This window comes from Syngnathoides biaculeatus, chromosome 22 (genome assembly GCF_019802595.1).
Source record: "Syngnathoides biaculeatus isolate LvHL_M chromosome 22, ASM1980259v1, whole genome shotgun sequence".
In the NCBI taxonomy this organism is placed as follows: domain Eukaryota; kingdom Metazoa; phylum Chordata; class Actinopteri; order Syngnathiformes; family Syngnathidae; genus Syngnathoides; species Syngnathoides biaculeatus.
The window spans coordinates 17,473,904-17,494,752 of NC_084661.1; the positions used below are offsets into that span (position 1 = coordinate 17,473,904).

General features: G+C 48.3%; 1 protein-coding gene across 4 annotated transcripts in view; it reads right to left on the reverse strand.

Moving 5' to 3' along the window:
• Positions 1 to 668: 668 nt before the first annotated feature.
• The window catches only part of vti1a (vesicle transport through interaction with t-SNAREs 1A), a 104,162-nt gene continuing 83,981 nt past the window's right edge, over positions 669 to 20,849 (reverse strand). For all 4 annotated transcript variants that reach the window (XM_061810676.1, XM_061810678.1, XM_061810679.1 and 1 more), the window contains one exon: positions 669 to 1,265. In XM_061810676.1, coding sequence (XP_061666660.1) covers positions 1,172 to 1,265 — 94 coding nt within the window. In that variant the 3' untranslated portion in view covers positions 669 to 1,171. The remainder of the gene's footprint in view (positions 1,266 to 20,849) is intronic.

The following is a 20,849-nucleotide window of genomic DNA, read 5'->3' on the forward strand; positions in this document are numbered from 1 at the left end:
ACAGGCTGGGAGGGGGCTCGGGAGGGGGTAGCAAAGGTGGCAGGAGAGGAGGGAGGCAGAAAACACAAGAGCATGTAGGTAAGATGAACACACGCCCGCATCGCCGGTCATTAACCCGCCTGGGCGCCCCCCCCCCCCCCCAAAAATCACAACGAGACTCGGCGGGCCGCCCTCCCGCTCGCCGCTGTTTTGTCAATTGTTAAAGTGAGACTTTGAAGCACGTGGGGGGGGGGGGAGATACCGCCCCCACACGTTGCAAAAAAAAAAAAAAATGCCACCCTTGAATCTCAAACGCGCCGCTGACAAGATGGCAGCAACGACCGCCACGCGTCGCCATGGCGCCCCCCCCCCCCCCCACACTCCCAAGCAGATATTTCCAAACAACCTTCCGGGTGGCGCGCAAAATGGATTTCGTTCATAAAGGAGAGTTCTGATATTATCATTTTTCTGCGAGACAATGCAAGATGGCCGCGGTTGAGAAGCGGGGGGCGGCGCTTGCATCGTTCGGGGATGGGCGACCTCCCCGATCTTCACGTTGTCAAAGGGACCGTTTTGATGCCTCCTGTAGCGAGAAGTTGTGAGCAATTTTTAAGCCTCTATCAAATAATGTGGACCCCCCCCCCCGACCCCCCCCCGAGCAAAAAATAATCAACGAGTCTTTTTGGGAATGTTGTCAATGCATTTAGTACTCCATAGAAAATACACTTTGAGCACGACAGAAAGGACTTTACAAATAAATAGCAGAATCACTTCCAAGCTACGCACGAAAAGCGGAGTTACAGAAGATCCGCGTCGGGTGGACGAACCGTCAATTGAAAGGAAACGTGATTTTCATTCAATAATAATAATAAGATTTGCCCCTCATTTATCCCCCGCTGACCCTTCCGGCGATCGGAATACCCCGCAGAACCCGCTTTGTTCCCCTTCCTCCCGTTTGCAGAAGGCTCCGAAAAAAGAAGAGCACGACGACTTCTCTTTACGTCCCTGGAGCATGACAGGGGGGGGGGGGGAGACGACAAAAAGCAAAAAAAAAAAAAAAAAGAAGGGGTTGCGGGGGGGGGGGGGGGGGTCCTTGTCAGCTATTGGAAAGGCTTGATTCATGATGACCATTTGTCCTAATTACGCTTTTTTGTCGCTATTAATCACGTGACAAGACGCCCGTTTCGGGGGTTCAGCGGCCCCGCAGATTGAAATAGATGGCCAGGATGATGGTGAGGACGATGAAGGCTCCCAGGACGAAGACCAGCACGCGGTTTTGGATGATCCTGCAAAAGAGAAATGCACACGCACACACCAAAAAAAAAAAAAAACACAAACGTAAGACCTCACTTAACACATCGCGCAAGGGGGGGGGGGGACAAACGCAACATTCCGCACGGCCCAAAGCGCAACGCAATCATATTCGTTTTAATAATGACTCGGTTCCCGTAACGTATAATATTCAACATTTGGACGAGCTCTTTTCCATAAATAAAGCCCAAAAGTGGTGGCGGCCCGTCACAATCAAATGGAAGTTGAATAATTGAGCGGCTCGTGCGTTATGATTCATTCACGGCGGCTCCTTCTGATGCGGCCGACAACGGCGGCGCCGTCATGCAGTCGTGACGACAAAAAAAAAAAACAAAAAAAACGAATGCAAGTCAATCAATAATTGCAGTCATAGCAATGGTTCTCTGCAGAGGATGAAGAATATATGCCTGTGCGTATTAATGTTGTCATGGCGCTGCCGGTCCACGATGTCGCAATCAGCGGAGGCGCACACCTGCACCTCATCACAAGTAATCACCCGTCCGGTCTGGCCTTTGCCAGATCGTTGCCTCGTGCCTCGTTCCGGCAATTTCCCGATCTTGTTCCCGCTGTCTCGTGCGCCGACTCCTGCCCGCCTACTGACCTTCCTCTCACGCCTGCCTGACTCCATTATGTGTTCGTGTTAAGCTAGCAGACTTAAACGGGAAATTATACGGTTGTTTTAAATACACAATGAATGATTTTGACAGTGAACATTACCCGGGAGAGGCAAAAAAACAGACTGAAGCGAGCACGCCGGGCCTCTTTTTTTGATCTTCCGAGGTAACAAGTGAGGAAAAAACCCGCCGCTCGGGCACGAGAGAACGGCATAATGCAAAGAAGGGGTTGTGGCATTTAACATCCGTCACGCGGCTTGTTCGGTTTGTTGTCGGACAAAATTGAACCCGTCACATCGCGCGTTTTGATGGCCGTACGTCGCGTCTCGACGTGAAATTTGCGGCAAAATCCCATCTTTAGAGATGGAAAAACAAAAAGGTGGCTCACGGAAAGGATCTTTGCGGCTGTGGAGCCTCTCTGGGTGTGAAAAGTGCGAGGTAAAAATAAATAACAACGGCCAACTTTGTTCTAAACAAAGGTTAGCGCAGACGTGCACCCCGAAAAGTGGAAAAACAGCATTGGACTGCTTTGCTGCGAGTCATAAAAAAAAAACAGCAAACTAATGATGGAATTTGCCATAAAAACATTTTGACCAGGCTTGACTTTGGAGGAGGTTGTGCGAGGGGGGGTTGAGAAAATGTTGACAAGACGGATGGAGTGCCGAAGCGTTTGTGGCTCCCCAAAAACTTCTCCACACTGGCTGCCGCTGACAAATGAGAGAATTATCACATTTGCTGACATGTGGAGGGGAGGCCGAGGCTGGGGGGATGGGGGGATGGGGGGGGGGCTACGCTGTCCACTCCTCTAAGCGGGAGACGAATAGCCGCCCCAGTGGTGGTCATTTATCACCCGGGGGCTGCGGCGCTGGCTCTCGCCGGACCGGCCCGCTGCCCGGCGCCACCTTCGTGCTTACGCCAAAGCGCTCGTTTAGCGGAAGACGCGGGACGGCCAAAAAGTGCCGGCGCCGATGCCGACGGCGATGGAGGTGCGCCTGATGGTGGTGGTGGGGGGGGGGGGGCGTCTCCCCGCTATTAATTGACATGCATTATTTAGCGGGTTTATTTACCCTGGCCAAATACTATGGGGGGGGGGGGGGAGCGCTCCTGCTAATTTTGCTCATGAGGAAATCGGTTGAGGGGTTCGCGTTTGCACGAGGGCTCATTAGCACGAATGAGAATTTTCAAAACTCTGAATCAAACAATAATACTTTCTTTTGATTTAAACAAAAAAAAAAAAAAGAATCTACATTTTTTTTCATCACACGGCGTTTACGGCTGATGCTATTTGGTGCTCTCAAATTCACCCCGAGCAGTAAGTGAGGGCAACAAAAGGTGCGACGGGTTCCTCGCAAGACGACGCAAAACGACAACCGGTGCTCCGGTGGTCCATTTTCCGTTTTCGTTTTCGTACTGGGGGAGGAAAGCCGGGCCGAGGGGGAAAAAAAAAAAAAAAAAAAAAAAAACAACAACCTGGAGAAGTTCAAGTGTGAAGAACACGCCGGCCGTTGATCCTGTCCTGACACGTGGCGAGACGGAACACAACTTATCAAACCGGATCCGTCCTGCAGCCTTGACACGGGAGGGGGGGGGAGCGGTGGGGGGTTTCGATGTTTCCGCTCCCTGATCAGTTTAATAGAGAGAAGCCTGCAAGCTCCCTCACTGGCCGGCGAGTTAAGGATCGCTCGGGATGAATTCAGGCTCGCGTTGTGGGAACGTTCGTGTGTCGCCTTCAACTTTGACAATTTGGAGCGCCAACGGGGACGACGCGCCCCGCGTGGGGCCCCTCGGCCGGCGGACGATTCCACGATAATTAACGTCTTCAATTCTGGTTTGCGGACGCCTCAGAGGTCAGACTTGTACTATTAAGCCCGACAGGTGCGCAGATCTGAATGCCCCCCCACCCCCCCCCCCCCCGACTCAGTCCGACGATGAAGTTGCATGTTCAGGGAACAAAAAAAAAAAATAAAAAATAGCGGAAGCCAGAGAAAACTGACACTTAAGAAGAAACAAGAATAGGAAGTCGGTGACGGCCTGAACGGCGAGCGAGCGAGCGAGGGTCCGTTTAGCTGCAGGAGAGAGAGAGCGAGCGAGCGAGCGAGCGAGCGAGGGAGGCCCCCTCGGAGACCACATGAAAATAATGAGGACTTTTCTGTCAGGAAAGATTTACAAAATCGTACCAGTGTTATTAAAATTTCAAATCTCCTGTCCCCCCCATCCTCTTGTTTTTTTTTTTTTTGGTATGTGGCCCCCCCCCCTCCACATCGTTATTAGCTCTAATGAGCGGCGGGGGTACACCTCAGCGCGGGGCGTGCGTGTCGGGGTGCGGGTCCCCCTCTGTGTCGACCTAGTTGGCGCTTTCAGATCCTGATGGGATGGAAGCCAAAGTGGAATTTATTCCGTGAATTTAAAGCACTTGTATCTCAAATCAATTTATCCCATTGAGATGAATGGAAATGCCGTTAATCCGTTCCAGCGCCCCCATTTTTTTTTTTTTAATGTTAAGTGTTGAAAATAACGTGAGAAGAAGAACGCTCTTGAACGCGTCACCTAATTCTAGTCAGACTCCTCCTCTGCGGGAGCCATGCGGGAGTACGTCGCCTCAAGATTGGAAGTCTGCAAGATGTTTTTTTTTTTTTTTTTTTTTTTTCCGACAATGTAGGTGATATGCATTTGAGTAAACCATCATTTTTTTTTTCAAAGAGAGCTGAAATGCTTTGGTGCAGAGGAAAGTGGTTAGGCCACGTAGGCATAAGTGCATACGGATTCATTTTTGACTATTAAAAGTCTTTGGGCAGCGCATCACCAGTCATTTGCTTTTGAGAACTCGTAAAGGCTTCTGGATTGCAAGCAGGCCGGAAATGGGCTGCAGTTCTTGCTCCACGAGCATATTTTCCACAGCGGAAAACGACCGAGTATTTTTCCTTTAAAGGGACGCTTCGGAATCTTCGGAAAGGCAGTCGACGGGCCCGCCGCGACGGCTCGGCCCAAAAACAGCACGTCCGCCGAGAACAAAGTCAGCCGCAGAGTTTCATCTGTCGGGCCCTCCTCCTCGGCACCGCAAACCCGATAAAATAAAAATCGATGGCTGTCTGAGCCGCTCTGGCTCTGCGCGCAAAGAGCCTGGGAATATACTCCGGCTGGCTGGACGAGCGAGCGAGAGAGAGAGAGAGAGAGAGAGAAGGGGGAGGGGGAGGGGCGAGATCAATGCGCTCACAAATGGTTTGAGTGACGGACACGGCGGAGGGGAAGCTCCGCGCCAAAGCGTCAACTTGTTCACGCAAACTTCAACAAAGAAATGTTTGGTTGTGCGGCACAAACACGCATGCATGCTGCAATGAAGTCAAGTCCAACAGTCCTGAGCTGGACTACACAAGACGTTTGCCTCCGTGCAAGCACGGCCATCTTTTTTTTTTAATAAGCGTGCGTTAAACAAAAATTGGAATTTTATACATGTTTTTGGATGTTGTATATTTATTCAAAATACATTTTTAAAAATAATTTCTTAAACAATACAAACTTTTAGTTGGTTGTCTGATAAAAATACATTTATTATTCATCATAATATATATTTATTTAAATTATATTGAAAGAAAAAGCAAGGATTTTTTTAAAGCAAATTTTTGTATTACGGTGTTTTCTGAATATTTATCAAATAAAATGTATGTATTATTCAAAATTATTGGTCTGTAGTTGTTTTTAAAAGCATCTCTAAAGAGAAAATTAGAATTCAATTCAAGATTGAAAATAAACTTTTTTTTGCTTTGGTTTTCCTGTCAGACAAAGAAAAAAAGTTTCATGTATTGTAAGTAAACTTTTGTTTCAATCGTATTTCCTCATTCTGTGACTTTTAAAAAGAACACAATTCATATACAGTATTTACTATTATTATCTATTAATATTCTATACTTTTATACATTTGTGTAGTAAATATACCTTTTATACAATTAACTTTTTTTTTTTTTTTTTTTTTTTTTTTTTTTCCCCTCCCACGGAGGTCTTTGCGATGCTTTTAAAGCCACTTTGGCGTTTTTGGGCGTGTAGACGCAGACAGTGTATCCAGTCGCCGTCCCGCCCCGTTTACATTCCGCCGATGGCTCCCGGGGGCCCGTTCAAGATAAATGATTTGACTTATTTGTTGATTTTGTATCCTCTTTTTTTTTTTTCTTTCCTTCTTTTTCTGGAAGCGCCTTTTGAGCAAAGCAGCTGCCAGAGAGCGCCGCCGCCGCTTAATTGCAAGCTGTTTACGCTAATGAATTATTTAAAGATCATCGCTTAATTCCCCGCAGATGTCGGGAGTGTGCGCAACGAGGCCGCCTCGCACCTTTGACGCTCTCCGAGGTTGGGGGGGGGGGGGGCGTTTCCCAAAGTGTGCCGCCCCCTCCAGGGGGTGCGAGATAGTTAAAGTGGGAAGTAATAAATACTTGCACCAAATACAAAAATGTCAGCACATGTATCATTTTCAGGGATTGTCAATTATTCATGAATTTTCCCTCGCAAACGGCATCGCCCCGCTGGATGCAATTGGGACTGTGGGACTCCCGAAGCCGTCGATGGGTACCGGCTGGCCAAGTGGTCCGGGACTATGGGGTACCGAACCCCCTGATAGGGGCCGTTATGTCCCTGTACGACCCGAGTGAGGGAAGAAGGGGCAAGCGGCGTCAGGAGACGGGAGGATCGGTGCAGCTTCCGCAGTGATGCTGATTTTGCATCGGCCCGTTGTGCGAAAGACGGCCCGAAGTCAAAAGGCGAAGCTCCCAATTTACCAGACGATCTACGTTCCTCCCCCCACCTACGGGCATGAGCTGTAAGGTCGTGAGCGAAAGAACGAGATCCCGGATACAGGCGGCCGAAATGAGTTTCCTCCGCAGGGCGTCCGGGCTCTCCCTTACAGAACGGGTGAGAAGCTCGGTCATCGGGGAGGGGCTCGGTGTCGAGTCCCCGCTCCTCCGCATCGAGAGGAGCCAGATGAGGTGGCTGGGGGATCTGATTCGGATGCATCCCGGACTCCTCCCTGGCGAGGCGTTCCGGGCACGTCGCACAGGAAAGAGACACGGGGGGGGGGGGGGGGTTCCTGAGAACGCCTCCGGTAGACCTGGATGAACGAGCTGGGAAAAGGGAAGTCTGGGCGTTCCCACAACCTGACCTCAGATGGATGGATGAACAAATCCAAAATATCTTCTGCCTTGTTTCGGCCTCCAACATCAGTCATGGTGGAAAGTTCCGAGAGAAGCGAAGTGTTGCTGATGTGAGGCCTCAATTTGACAACATTAATTGCAAAAATATTGACCAGTGAAGGTGAAAATGACACTTGGAAAACGCTAACCACATCAAAGACAAACTGCTTTTTTTTGGGGGTATTTTGTGGCATGAGCTGGGATCAAGGTGTTTTTTTCTCCCCCTTCCCTCCCCTCCCCTCCCCTCCCCTCACCCTCACTCGCTCGCTCGCTCGCTAGGTTCATCCATTTTTAATTCCGGCGGCTAACAAGGCTGGCCGGCTGGCCGGCACAAGAGCGGGACCCCCGTCCTCTCTCGGGCCACGGCGAGCCGGCGCTCGTGAAACGGAGAGAAAGATCTAAAAGGAAGACGGCGAGCGAGAAAGAATCACGCCAAGGAGGAAAAGAAAGCGCGAACGCCGCCACCGCCACTGGAATTTTTCCTGAAATTTTGGATCTTGCTCCGCCTCTCTGCTCGTGTCCCGTCCGTCGCACAATTGGACGTCTGTTTTTTAGCGGCACTGCCCGATTTTCTCATTGACGTCCAAGCTGCTATAATTTGAAAGCATTTCCCCCCCCCCCTCCCCCATGACAGGAAATCCTACAATATTATTATTAATGATGTCGTTTCTAAGATAAATTACATTCATCTGTATTTATCATACCATGTATTATTTCTATGAGTAGCAGTTTTGGAGCAATGTTTATTTTAAAAACCAAAAAATGTGTTTTTAAATTTGTAACCAATATTGATGGATTAATATAAATTATTTATACCTTTGTAGTTTATATAATGAAAATAATATATACAGTAATAGAGCTACAACAAGAAATTGAGAAAAAATCGGATTGCATTATAATCCCATTTAAATTTGTATTTATTTAATTTTTTTCAAAAACCAATTCTCGTATCAGCAGGAGAAGGAAAATCCGCCAATAGGTAAATCTGCAGGCACAGAATGGCGAATACGTGACGGGTGACGAGGAGCGCCCAGCAGCACGACCGGGGACGGAAAATAAAAGCTTTTTACATCAAGTCTGGTACTGAACAGGTTAACGGGTGTTTGTTTTGGGCGAGTTTCTAGCAGGTGTGGCGGTGGAGGGGGTGTGTGGCAACCGTGGCTGGCGGAAAAAGTTTGGGAAAATCTGTTTGGGAGTTTCTTCAGTTGGCTGCTTGTCAAGGAAGCCTCCACACTTGGCCACTCCGTTGCGGCCATAAATCTACAGTACAGTAGCACAGTATCCTCTGTTCCACTCTGAGCTGCGTAAACTTGTCCAACTGCTAACGCGTTGCCATTCCTCTCCTTGAAATTTGACGTGACAAGCCGGGATACGCGACCTAATCTTTATTTTTTACGCAAAAACTGCGATGATCTCAATCCCGAAGTTTTACACGCGACGCGCCTCCACTAGTTGCGCACAAAGATTCAAACGTAAGCTTTCCATACGATGTCCACTTTCAAATTGGAATGAAAGCAGAGTTTGGGGTTTTTTTTTTTCCTGCAGCACGTCGACGAGGTTGTCGTTTGTGGCGTCCGTTTGGATCCGGCGACGACGCACCGGCGATGATATTTGTGTTTACGTCTACGTGGCGCCTGTGCACGCCTTTTGTTTGCAGAAATAAACTCGCCTCTCCAAATATTTGCCTTCCAGTCCCAAGCGATACAGCGAAGTTGACTTTAACACACACACACACACACACGGGTCAGTCCAGAATTGGAAGGCATTTTCTGTTCCGTCTTATTATACGATACCTATTTTTCATGAAAACATGAAACAAATTGCGTGGTTTTTTTTTTGTTTTTTTTTTCAAATATTGCCATCTAAATTCTTCTCCATTTAAGGAATGACTCACACAACATTGCGTTTTTTTTTTTTTTTTTTACCACTAAACGAGAGCATATTTTGCATGCTACTATCACAACTAAAATGTTCTTAATATCCAGAAATAAATGAGGGAGCAATCGGCGCAAAATTTACGCGGCGAGACAGAAAGTTTCAGTCGGGCAGCCCACGCGGAAGCCAAACTGGCCTCCGAGGACAAAAGCAGAGCTGCGAGAAGCCTCGCGTCCGTGCTGATGCGTGACACGGCCACGAGGGCGCGGATGGATGACGGCTGGGAATTTGGCCCCCCCAAAAAAAAAAAAAAAAAAAAAAAAAAAAAAGCTTCACGTTAACTGTAGATAATTGGAAAAGAATACCAGAAAAGTGCAGAGATGACCTGGACAACTTTAGAGGAGCTCTCAGTTGGCCAAACAAGTTCTTGCCAAAAGTCCAAAATGACCTTCAAAATTCACGAGAGGACCCGCACTGTTCCCGTCTTGGATCCTGATTCCCGAGAGAAAAATAAAATATCATTTTTTTCTGGATGGAGTGGAACCTCGCCCGTCGTCTGCCCGAGTTGTCACGAGATTCAGTTTTCTACCAATTTGTACCCATTTTTATACATTCGCCTTTTCGGATAAAAGAAAGCACGCGACTCGGCGATTCAGGTTGCCAGATTTGATGCGCGTTTATCGCAAGCATTTCTGAAGCTTTGCGCTTACGGCCACGCTACCCTAAGAAGAGGCTAAGCGGGTTTGGCCCTGGTTAGTCCTGGGAATACCGGGTACTGTAAGCTTCTATCCCCGGCTAAAATTCAGAGGGGTTGCGCCACGAAGGCCATTTGGCGTAAAACTGTGCAACAAGTACAAATATGAGATGAGACGACGTGGCGACCCCTCACGGGACAAGGCGAAAGGAAACGAAGAATTTCCCAAGTTTTATATTCAGGTTTCAACGTAGGCTAACCCAAGTTCTGTGAAACCTCCAAAATAAAACCCTGCAGTATAAGACCAGAGTTGCACTCCATTTTCTTGGACCGCATTTCATTCATTCATTTCATGGATATTTGACTCCTCAAGCCGTCAATGGACGTGGAGTGAACGTGTTGTAACATTCACGCAGTGCTAAATAAACAACGAGAGGGCCAAATAAAGTCAGGGCGAAGCGTTCTTATTGTCGGAAGCGATAAACGACCGTAAAACGAGATTCCTCTCTTTAGCCAAATGGGGCAAGAGTGCTCAGTCACGGTTTCCCCAAAACTGCGGACCGCGGGGCGCCCTCCGAGGATCATTCCCGACACTTTAGAGATACGCAAAGAAGGCGCTAAAAGATTGAAGACCTCTGGAGGTGCGCTTGCAGGTAAAGTAGCAGAGACGGAAGTGGAGAGTGTAAAGGCTATAATGTCATCCTCCGGCGCCGCGTTTGACACGACAAGGGGAAGCGTTAGTCGTCCTAAATAATCCATGCCGCTCCATTAAATTTGCAGACGAGCTTCTGTTGCCCCTTTCGCACGCGCTTCATTTTTCCCCGTTTAAGATGACGCAGATGAGAGGAACTGGGAAAGCGGGAAAAAAAAAAAGTTGGAGCGTGTTCATCTCCACCGTGGACGGGGGCGGGGATGAAGAACTGCAGGTCCAGTCAAGACCTCTCCCAAATAATAAGAATGATGCACGCCTGTCGAAAATCGTGTTAGCTCCCTCCTAGGATGTACTGTAAATATTTGACGGTACTGGAGCCATAAAGCCAATTTCATTGACTTCAAATGCCTTCAAAATGAATTCAGCTGTTTAAATGTTATGAAAATGTGCCAAAACGGTGAACTATGTAGACGTCAATTGTGGAGAGACGGTCTGAAAATGGTTTCCAGCATTTTGGCAGCCAAAACGGAAACATGAGTTGCGCCTCCCTCCCTCACTGTCAGGGAATTTGAGTGCCTTTGCATCAGTGGTTACCCGGCGCTAGCTAGCTAATTACGTCAACAGCCGCAAAATGGATCTCCCTTTTTTGCTCGTTTGCTGCCGTGGGCGCATTAGAGCGCCTCGTTGTTGGTCGTGAATGCGGGTAGAGAAAAAATGTGGAAGAACTGCGGGCGAGGGGCCCAACTGGTCAGGTACATTCCAGCCGGCGGAGCAGATATTGTTTTGCTTCATAAACGTAGTTATGCGCAAGCGAGAGGAAATTAATCCATTAAGCATCGCAATGACGTGGCATTCATTTTTCCAGGTCGAGGTGATGCTATCAATTGAGAGTTGAATGGGGTGTGGTTTTAGCACACCGAGAACATTTAAGAACACGGGAGAAGGGTGTGATTTTTCATTATTTTCAAGATTCTTTTTATATCCTACTTTACAATTTTCAGTGAAGGAACTTTCTCAATGTTAGATGTTCCCTGAAAACAAGTTTGCTAAAAGTCTTGTTTCCTTCCTTCCACGGACGAAAGAAACTCTCGGCGTGGGCGTGGGCGCGAGGCGCGAGGCGCCACGAGAGACGCAGATTGGCGGCTTGGCCCCTCACGTTCGCTGGGAGTCAAGGGGCCGGGCCCGGGGACGCTTTGGGACTTTTTGGAAACGCGAGGGCCGATCCATATTTGCGGGAGGCCGCGGTGAAATCTCAAGAGTGGCCCGATGTGCAACGCAAACGGCGTGCTCGGGGATTGTGTGGATTTGAAGGAGGGCGGGGTGCCGGGGCCTTCTGACCAACAAAAACAAATAAAGGTATTTTTCATTTGATTTGGAGTTACTGGTCAGCAGTCCGCGGCTATTTGTATTCAAGTGTTCGCAACATCACAAGCCCTCAACGATGCAAAATTCATGGGAGAACTGTCCATCAAGTATTCATGATCAAGGGTTTGTTGGGTTTTTTTTTTTTTTCCCCGTGGTCACTGAGAGACTTCCCCTGAGAGCAAACACCAAAGAGAAAAGCAAACGACAGAAAGGCAGAGGCTGCCGGGGGTGCTAAGGAAAGGCTACGATCATCACGTGCGAGTATTCAATAGTTTTCTTTTCGAGCAGCCGGAACCTGAGCACTAGGTCTTGATATGTGGGTCCCCGGGTATCGACGCAAACTTGTAGGGAGTTAACGCTCTTGTTTTTTTTTTTTTTTTAACCACCCCAAGTCCGAGCCCCGAACCTCTTTTTATAAAGCTAGCAAAGTTTCCAAAGACAAGTGTCAGGATTGAACTATTTGTACATAAATACTAAAAAAGCGTTCCATAGTACCAAATATTCCCAAAAACCTGATCCTGATGGGTCATTTCTGGAGTAATCACAGGTAAGACCAGAAATTTGATACAAACTCCTGCCGACCACCGGAACAGGAGGAAAAGTACAAGGTCAGCAATGGTCCCCTCCGGCCGTGCTGACCAACACATAATAATAATAATAATAATAAGAATAAGAAGAAGAAGGAGAAGAATCTTCTTCCACCATCCCCGCTTTCTAGAGCCGTTTTGGGTACGTGGAAAACGGCCAGCCCCCGTGATCAAACGGGCAAATACCTCCCAGGTCAGCAAAAGGGCTACCCCTGCGTCAGTTAACAATGCGGCATTTAAACATCAGACGTATGCAAAGCGGCCGGTACACAGGGGGAAAGGAGATGGAGATGGGGGAAGCAAGACCTGGACCGGAGAGATAATGAGCACCGGGGAGAGCCTGGAGAGAGCGTCAGCAGCTATTTAACTTTGTTGCATCAGCGCCGGAAAAATTTAGCATGTCAGACAAGGAACGGAATAGCGCTCGGATCACAAGATTGAAGTTTGTTGACCATTTTCAGTTTCCGGTTGAAGGTTTTCAAAAGTACAAGTGCGGAACCTTAAAGACAACGTACGTTTGTCAGTTCCACCGAGTTCTTCATTATTCGTCTCCTTTATAACCCACGAATATGGGCCGTTTGATTGGTCACAACGATCGTCGGGCCACGTCCCGTTGGATTTCTTCATTCGGGGTCTTATCAAGGATCAATTATACCCAAGAAAACGACTTTTAAATTCATTTTAGAAGCATGAGAAAATGCTAACAATGAACAAGTCTGCGTCAGTGTTCATTCAGGGAATGTGTGAAAGCTGAAGGCCAGCCTTATGAACACCACAGGTGGTAATTTGTGTATTATTCTAATTCCCATGGCAAATTTGTGCGCGTTAGAATCACTGACTTTGACTTAGATCACAAGTTTCTTGACCGTTTTCTCTCTTCACAAAAGTACCACCGCAGAATCTTGAAAGTATGGCTAGTTGGACTCCTACGGCTAAGGAATCATAGGGGTGAAAAGGTAAAGGTAGTTTTTTGTTTCCCCGGCCGATTCCCCGTCTGCCTCCGCCTCTTGCTTGGTTAACCGACTGACCTGCTGTCAAAGGAGTCTTTGTGACGGCGCCCTGGCAGGAGGCCCGTCGGATCCTGCGCTTGTCTGTCTTGCAGAGAGGGAGGGAAAAACATTTCGTGCCGTCGGTGGCAGGAATGTCCAGACAGTCTGACTGGTGCGGCCGGTCCTCAACTATGTCCCAGGAATTACCTGCTTGGCACGGGGGCGGGGGGGGGGCACTTTTAACACCCGGGTATTTATTCACGTTGACGCTGGGAACGTCTTAACCCTCGCAATTTCTCAAGCCATTTTGAATACTCGAAATGGCTTAATAATGCATCAAAATAACAGATGACGTGAGCACAGACGAACAGAATCCATTTGAGCATATCCAGACAAACGAGGTCTCTGCCCGACGGTAACGATAAGCCCGACTTGTGGCTGCCTGACTTCAAGGGGCGCGGCCTCGTTGGTGACGTCAGGAGAGTCACGTGGGTCACGTGAGAGTTCGGTTTGAGCGCTGCGACGTCTTTTCGACTATTGTCACTTTGCTTTTCGCGCGACTGTGGCTCTCCTTGCTCACGTGCGAAGGAATTCCACGACCAAAACAGTTTTTTTACTGGAGCGAATCTCTCCTGTCCCTCATATTTTTGCTCGGAACCTCTAAGTCGGGGCACCGGCAAGTCAAGTTCACGCCGTGCCGTGAGCCCTATGCCAAAATCTTAGACGGCAAACACGTTCCGAAAAACAAAAAAGAAAAGTTCTGACAGAGCTGCTTCACGCTAAACTGCGATCGCGACTTCCACGCTGTACTTTCCACATGGCAGGAAAAATGGAAAAACAAGAACCTGTCAGAAAGAAAAACAACAAAAAAGAAAAAGAAAACATCTGCGACAAAGTGCCACTTGTGACACATCATCCAAGGAAGCAAATGTTTAGACGGCTGCTTCAGAAAGGCAACTTCTGACAGCGACAGATGATCAAAAGGTGAGCAGCTGTAAATTATCCTCCCCGATTTTTCAGAAACGCTGCTTAAACCCGCCTCAGCCTGAAGCGCAAACCCCCCCATCGCCTCTCGCCCGTGGGAGAATGAAAGCAGGGGGCGAAACCCTCGGGACGCGTCGACACGAGTGACGTGAATTGAAAAGGTGACGACGGCTTCGACTGCTGTCGCGATCGCGGAAAACCGAGCCCGAATTGAGGCTCGTTTATCGCAACTTCTGCCGGCAAAATTCTCGAGTCTTTTGCAAGCTTTTTTTCCCGCGCCGATGCCAACGTCGAGGGGAGATCCGACTTCCGCCGCCAAATGTGGACGACTTTCGTTGCTTGGCTTCTTTTCCCGAGACAAAAAGACGTGACTACTTTCGGGTGACAACTACGACATTCTGGCCACAAATAGGAAATTAAAGGCTCCAATTCCTGATATTGACGAATGACAATTTTCTCAACGGGTTTCCGGACACATGACAAAAATGCTTGCGAGTCAAGTTAAGACAAAATATGAAATTAAAATGTCGGTTCCCAATATTGGGTTATGGTCAAACAGATCCAATGCAACATTTACTGCCTTTTTGAGAAATAGTTTTCGCACCTTTACACGAAATAAAAAAAAAAAAACAAAACAAAACAATATGAAGTATTTTTAATCTTCTAATTCCGGTGCGCGCATCTATGAAGTCGCGGCTCTCGCGTTTCCAGATAAAATCCAACTTCTGTCGTCTCAGTTTCTGAGCAATTGCGCACAACTAGTAACTGTTGCCTTTGGATGAAAAATGAAAAAATGCGATATTGGATTTTAGAGTTCCTCTAAAACGTGAGAAGTTTTTGTATCACGTACTTTGCTGTTGCTCGCGTGCAGTCAGCAGAAAAGGGAGGACCGAGCCGGAGCCGGAGCCGGAGCCGGAGCATTTCCTCCGGGCCTGCGACATACTGGACGACCGCAATCCAAACGGCGCACTCAGCACATCGTCGGGCGCGTGTGTTTAGGCGCAAAACACAAACGGCATTCTTGGCAGCGCTCGCGCGTCTGCGAACCCGTCGGGTCGTCGCGACTCGCTCATTTCGCACGGCGAGGTGAGCCAAGGAGCAGGAACAAAACGGGGCAATAAAAACAGGGAGCCCGGGAGGGGGGGGGGGGACACACGAGGCCTCGTCTAAGTCCTCTTTGTGTGCGACCTCGCAGGGATTTACCAGGGAACTGTGCGAAAAACTACACTCTACGTGATGTTTGTTAGTCACCGTCCCTTCATTTCAACATTTCGCTTTCGGTTTTGGAGCCAAGTAGAGGAAAGTAATGCCAAACTCGCTTACGAACAGCGGCTATCGTAGGCTATAATTCCGGAACAATATCACATTTATCAGCGCGCCACCCAGGACTGGGAGACAAATCCCAGGCTACGATAACGCTGTCTTGAAATGGAAGCTGGCAACCACTTCGGGAGGTTTGAATGCCTACGACCGGTGAAATAAATACTAAACGCGAGTTACTGAGGCAGTCGGCGAGCTCACTAGCGAAGCTAACGTCACACAAGCGAACACAATTTGTTTCCGCGCTGACTTCCCTTTCCCCAGCCACTTCTTCCAGCTCTTCCGGAGGCGTTCCCAAGCCAGCCGAGAGACGTCGTCCCTCCAGCGTGTCTTGGGTCGTCCTCGGGTTCTCTTTTCCAGGTGCGACGTGCCCAGAACACCTCACCCTGGAGGGGTCCGGCAGGCACCCGGATCACATGCCCCAGCCGCTTCACCTCATCCGGCTGCTCTTAAGCAAACATTTCAAAATAATTTGCGGCTTGTGCCCGATTTTGCACGAGTTGAACATTTTTGCTCAAATTCTGAATTTGGAGAACATCTTGAGACTTGACTCAAGTCGACATTGTCCCGAATTTGACATTTGGTCTTTTGGACGTTCTCCTGCCATTATGCGGGTGGGGGCAGGTGGATCCAGAGGGCACGCGTTGGTCAAGCGTCCCTGCAATGGTGCCATTTCGAATGTGTTGTGGATTTCGCTGGCTCTTTTCTTCTATTCTGGTCTGGAAGCCACAGTGGTGTAGAAAATGAGAGGCACTGCTAGCTTTGGGGAAATCTAATTTGAGGGCCTTGTTTGTTTTTACTGCTCTTATTTTGCAAGCCCGAGGTTGGCTCCAAAATCGCTTTCTCCCCCCCCCCCCCACCCCCCTCCACTTCTTCTTCTTTCTTTTTTTTCCCCTCCTCGCAAGCAACATCTAACAAAAGTCCTCGTTTTCAACAGAAGCAAGGAAGTCCAGGGAGTCTTCGGCTGGCTCCGGCGCGCCGTTGTGCGGGTGGCTAATTGCGAGGTTATCCCGGCGTGTCACCGCAACATATGCACAAGCGCAGACGTATAGCCGGTTTTGAAAAGAGCAGCCATCTTGGGTGGGGCGGCTAATTGCGGCGTATTCCCAGCGGGGCGACAGACAAGCCGTTTTCACCAAGAGTAAACGGGCATTAATTAGCGGGGAATGGGGCCAAGTGCCATTATTTACAAGCGCTGATAATCTGGAACATTCTGGTGCCACTTGTTTCATGTTAGAGGAACGCGTCTGAGCCGGCGGACGGGAGTAGTTCGCACCCCGGCGAACAGATGGCGACGCCTCACAAGGACGCATCTGCACATCGACGCTTTGCTACCTTGACTTGCAAATTGAATTCCTTCCATTACCAAGCTTGTAACTCATTTCATACGTGCAGTAAAGAATACATTTTCCCCACTGGAATGAATGCCATTAACCCATTGCGGCCTCTTCAAAACACATTTTTGAGGAGAAAAAAATAGCATTGATATGCATTCAAACAAAGTGAAAAATTGCCTTACATACGGTAATATCTGTACGCTGAATGTGTGCCTTGAAGGGGCGTGGCCTCGTGAGCGACGCCAGGAACTGCGGTCGGGTTGGCCGGTGACTCCTGGCGAGTCTGCTCATTTTCCGTTTGGTTTTGAACGAGCGTGGCTTTCCTTTCCCGCAGGCGAGGGCATCACACTTTCTTAACTGATTCAATGGCGGCCGGGTTCAATATTGCCAAACGTTTGACACCATTTTGACGGATATTTCAAGACCCGCAGAATCCCTTCTTTTTTTTTTCAGCAATCGTTGGTTTCAATGATAATAATAATAATAATAATAAAAAAATGAAAAAAAAAAAAAACAAAGAAGGAGAGGAAGCTTTTTTTCTAGGAGAACAGTGACTTTGCAAAAGCTGAAAGAACATCAGTCCATGCGACTTTTGCCGAATCCACACAAGCTCTTTCATTAAGCGCCAAACGGTACGAAACCGCTGCCCCGGATTCTGCTGAGGGACTACAAGGAAAATTGCCGCTTGACTTGGGTCGGCGGGTATTCTGGGGTTATTTTGCCAAAGTGGTCATTCCGATTCTTGGCAAAACCGACTTTTGCTTTAAATTGCTCATATACTCATTTTGCCCACTTGTTCATTGTATTTAAACTCCTTGCCTGGGACGGACGGTGTGGTCGTTTTGCCAAAATCCTCATGAAAATATCTGTTCGTGAAATCGAGTCACAACGGTGACAGCGTTTGATTTATTTATTTTGAATCCCGCTAAGCGCAGCGATCGAGGAAGCAGTCCAGTCTTAAAAGTCGGGACACTGCAGCGGCGTCAGTCGAGCTGCTCAGATGGGGAGCGCGCCGACTGCCTGGTTTTAAGTAACAGCGTCCGACGACGCGGCCCGGAGCTCCCCCCGGGTTTGCGATGGTGTGTCCTAAACAACGCAGACGGAGGGCTGTCAAAAAGACACAAACTCGAAGTGCCTCCGAGACGCGAGAAGGAAGTCGAGTGCATTGTTAGTCTGCTAATGAGAAGGTGGCTGCTATTTCCCAAACCCAAAAGTTGAAGACGCCGAGCCCGAGCGGGAGGTTCGACGAGGGCTGCGCTTGACCTTTTCCCTCCCGAACTGGAGGGAAAAAAAGTTCCCAGCGAAATCCGATACCATCCGAGAGGAGCGGGCGTCTCTAATTTGCTCATCCTCGCGCTCGCCACACTTCCACGACCTATTTTCCCTCCGACCGACACGCCGATCGATCTACTTATCTCCGCCGGATCAAAGCCTCGCACCGCCCGTGTACATTTAGCCCCCCCCCCCCCCCCCCCCCGACTCTGGTCCTCCCACGTCATGTCGAAATATTAATGGTAATAAAGTCTCGGGCCCGTTTGCCGTGTCAGGCAATTACGGCCGACATTGATCGCCGGTTCCGCGCTCCAATTAGAAGCCGGCGCTCCTAATGTGTCCTGGCACATCAAAGGATAACCGCCATTGATCCCACTCCTGGTTCTTCACATTTAGCGTTAGACAGAAGAACGATGGGGGGGGGGGGGGGGGGGGTTGGAGGGGGAGGCGGGGTTGTTCTGATCCAAAGGAGAAGGTTTAAAAAAAAAAAAAGAAGAAAAAAAAGAAAATTATTTTGTCCATGTACGTCCGGTAAAGGAAGCGCACAAAATGCGAGGAAGATTGCGGGGGGTTGGGGGGGGGGGGGGTGGGACACACGCAAAATGGCTGGCGAAGGAAACGCCGATCCGGAACCCCGCGACGAGGCCTTGACAACAACTTGATGGATTGAAAGACGTGAAAAACAGCTTGTGAGCTGGTTTGTGGAAGGAGTTCAAAAATAAAAAAAAAAAAAAAAAAAAAAAAAGATCATCAATTTGCAGAGGAGGGGACGTCGTTTGGGATGGGAAATTCTTTGCCAACACACATTTTTCTAAACATCAATAATGTTTGCAAAACAAGGTCACAAAAATGACTTGTTGACATACAGTGTATAGGTGGGATGCTTATTTTAAAATGTAATTAAAAAATGACTTGCATAGTCAAGTTTTGAATTATTTTGGAAATTTGCTGATTGCGGAAATTCTTACACACAAAAAAAAAAATGTCGTCAATAATCCTGCTTTGTAAAACATTTACAAAAAATGATTACTTTGGTGTTCTTTTGCAAAAGGGAGGATTACAATTCCTAACAAAACGGACATTTTTCATCAGAAATAATGATTTGTAAAAGAGGCTAACAAAAAATGATTGTTGCCTTGCCCAGACAAAAATTCCGATCGGAAATACAGATTTGAAAAACGCCACTTACAGCACTTAAGTATGGATTATACTTATGCAGTACTTGTAATATACTTGAAAAATGTCAGATGACCGTTCTGAGCAAAAAAAGAAACATTTGTAAGCAGACATTTTTGACCTGCAAAACAGAAATAAAAGTGAGGCTAACTTGCAGAGGCAGGTTTGATTATTTGGCCCACACGCTGCTGTTCTTATTGTTGTCGTTGTTGTTTTCATTTTTTTTTTATCTGGAATGCTGCTTTGTAAAAATCTGCTCAGACGGGGACTGTGTGTACAACTTGTTTACTTCAAATAACGATTGCTATCAATGTAGTTTTTATCGAAACAAAAACTGCAAAACATCAGAAACGCTTTGTTTGGGGGGCAATTTCTACAAAACCTCTTCTTACAATTACAGTATTATAATTTTTTTTTTTTGGAATCTGTAATCCGGATGTGTAAAACGGGGAAACAAAACCAAGTGCTTGCATTGACGGGTATCAGTTCAGGTTGACTTTGCGCACTGATGTGACACGCAACAGCAAAATAGCGAGACGAGGCCCGTTTAGAATCCCTTGAAAGGTGCGATTTCTTCCCCCCCAAAAAATTGAAATCACACAAGGGGCGAGCTTCGTGTCCAGGTAAACGTGCCCCGACAATCGGCCTGTGTCATGTTGAAGAGCAACACTTGGCCATTGTGAAGCTCGCAAAAGAACAATGCGGCGCATACACTGAAGTACGACCCCCCCCCCCCCCCCCCGTCCAGTCAATAGACGGCGACGTGTCCCCATTAAACCGGCCGCATTCCGCTCACAATTGCCAGCGGACAATCCCGCCGTTGACGGCGTGACAGGGCTCGTTGTCGGCGTCTTTCTCGGCCACGCCGACGGCTCTGATGGTCCCGAGGTTTAGCCGTTGTTCTGCTTTACAATGCCGCGCTTGACGCCGCTCATAATGGACTGAAACGGCGAGCGCGAGCGGAATGCCGGGCCCTCGTACGCACAGCTGATTGACCGACTCTGCAGCGGGGCGGGGGCGCTGATTTTTCCCCTACAAATGGATCAAAATCATCAAGTCTGCACACCGTCTTGTTTTTGCTGGGGTGGTTTTCGCAGATGATATTTTGGCCTGCGGACGCGGCGCGCCTCACTATTATACGCTCCGCTAACACGGTGCCCCACTTCAATTCTCTACCTCGCCTTCCCTTCCAAACGATGTAATTAAAGATTGGTCAAGTGAAAGCAGTGTTTAGAAAACTGTTTGCGTCAAATCCCTCCCGACTTTCTTCTCCCGAAGGAAAAACTTTTGAGGACGGGTGCGCTTCGATCTCTTGACGGAACAGTCCAGAGGAAAAAAAAGAAAAAAACATTTGTTGCCGGATCTCGCCGCGCGCGTCCAATAACCGGCTGAGGCAGTTCGGGTCAGATGAGGAGATTGGACGGGATTTGGAAAAGAACGCGACACTTCCACGTCCTCGCGACTTCCCTTCAACGCGCCAGCCACGTTACGGCACTGGCGCCGTCCGGATACACGAAGGG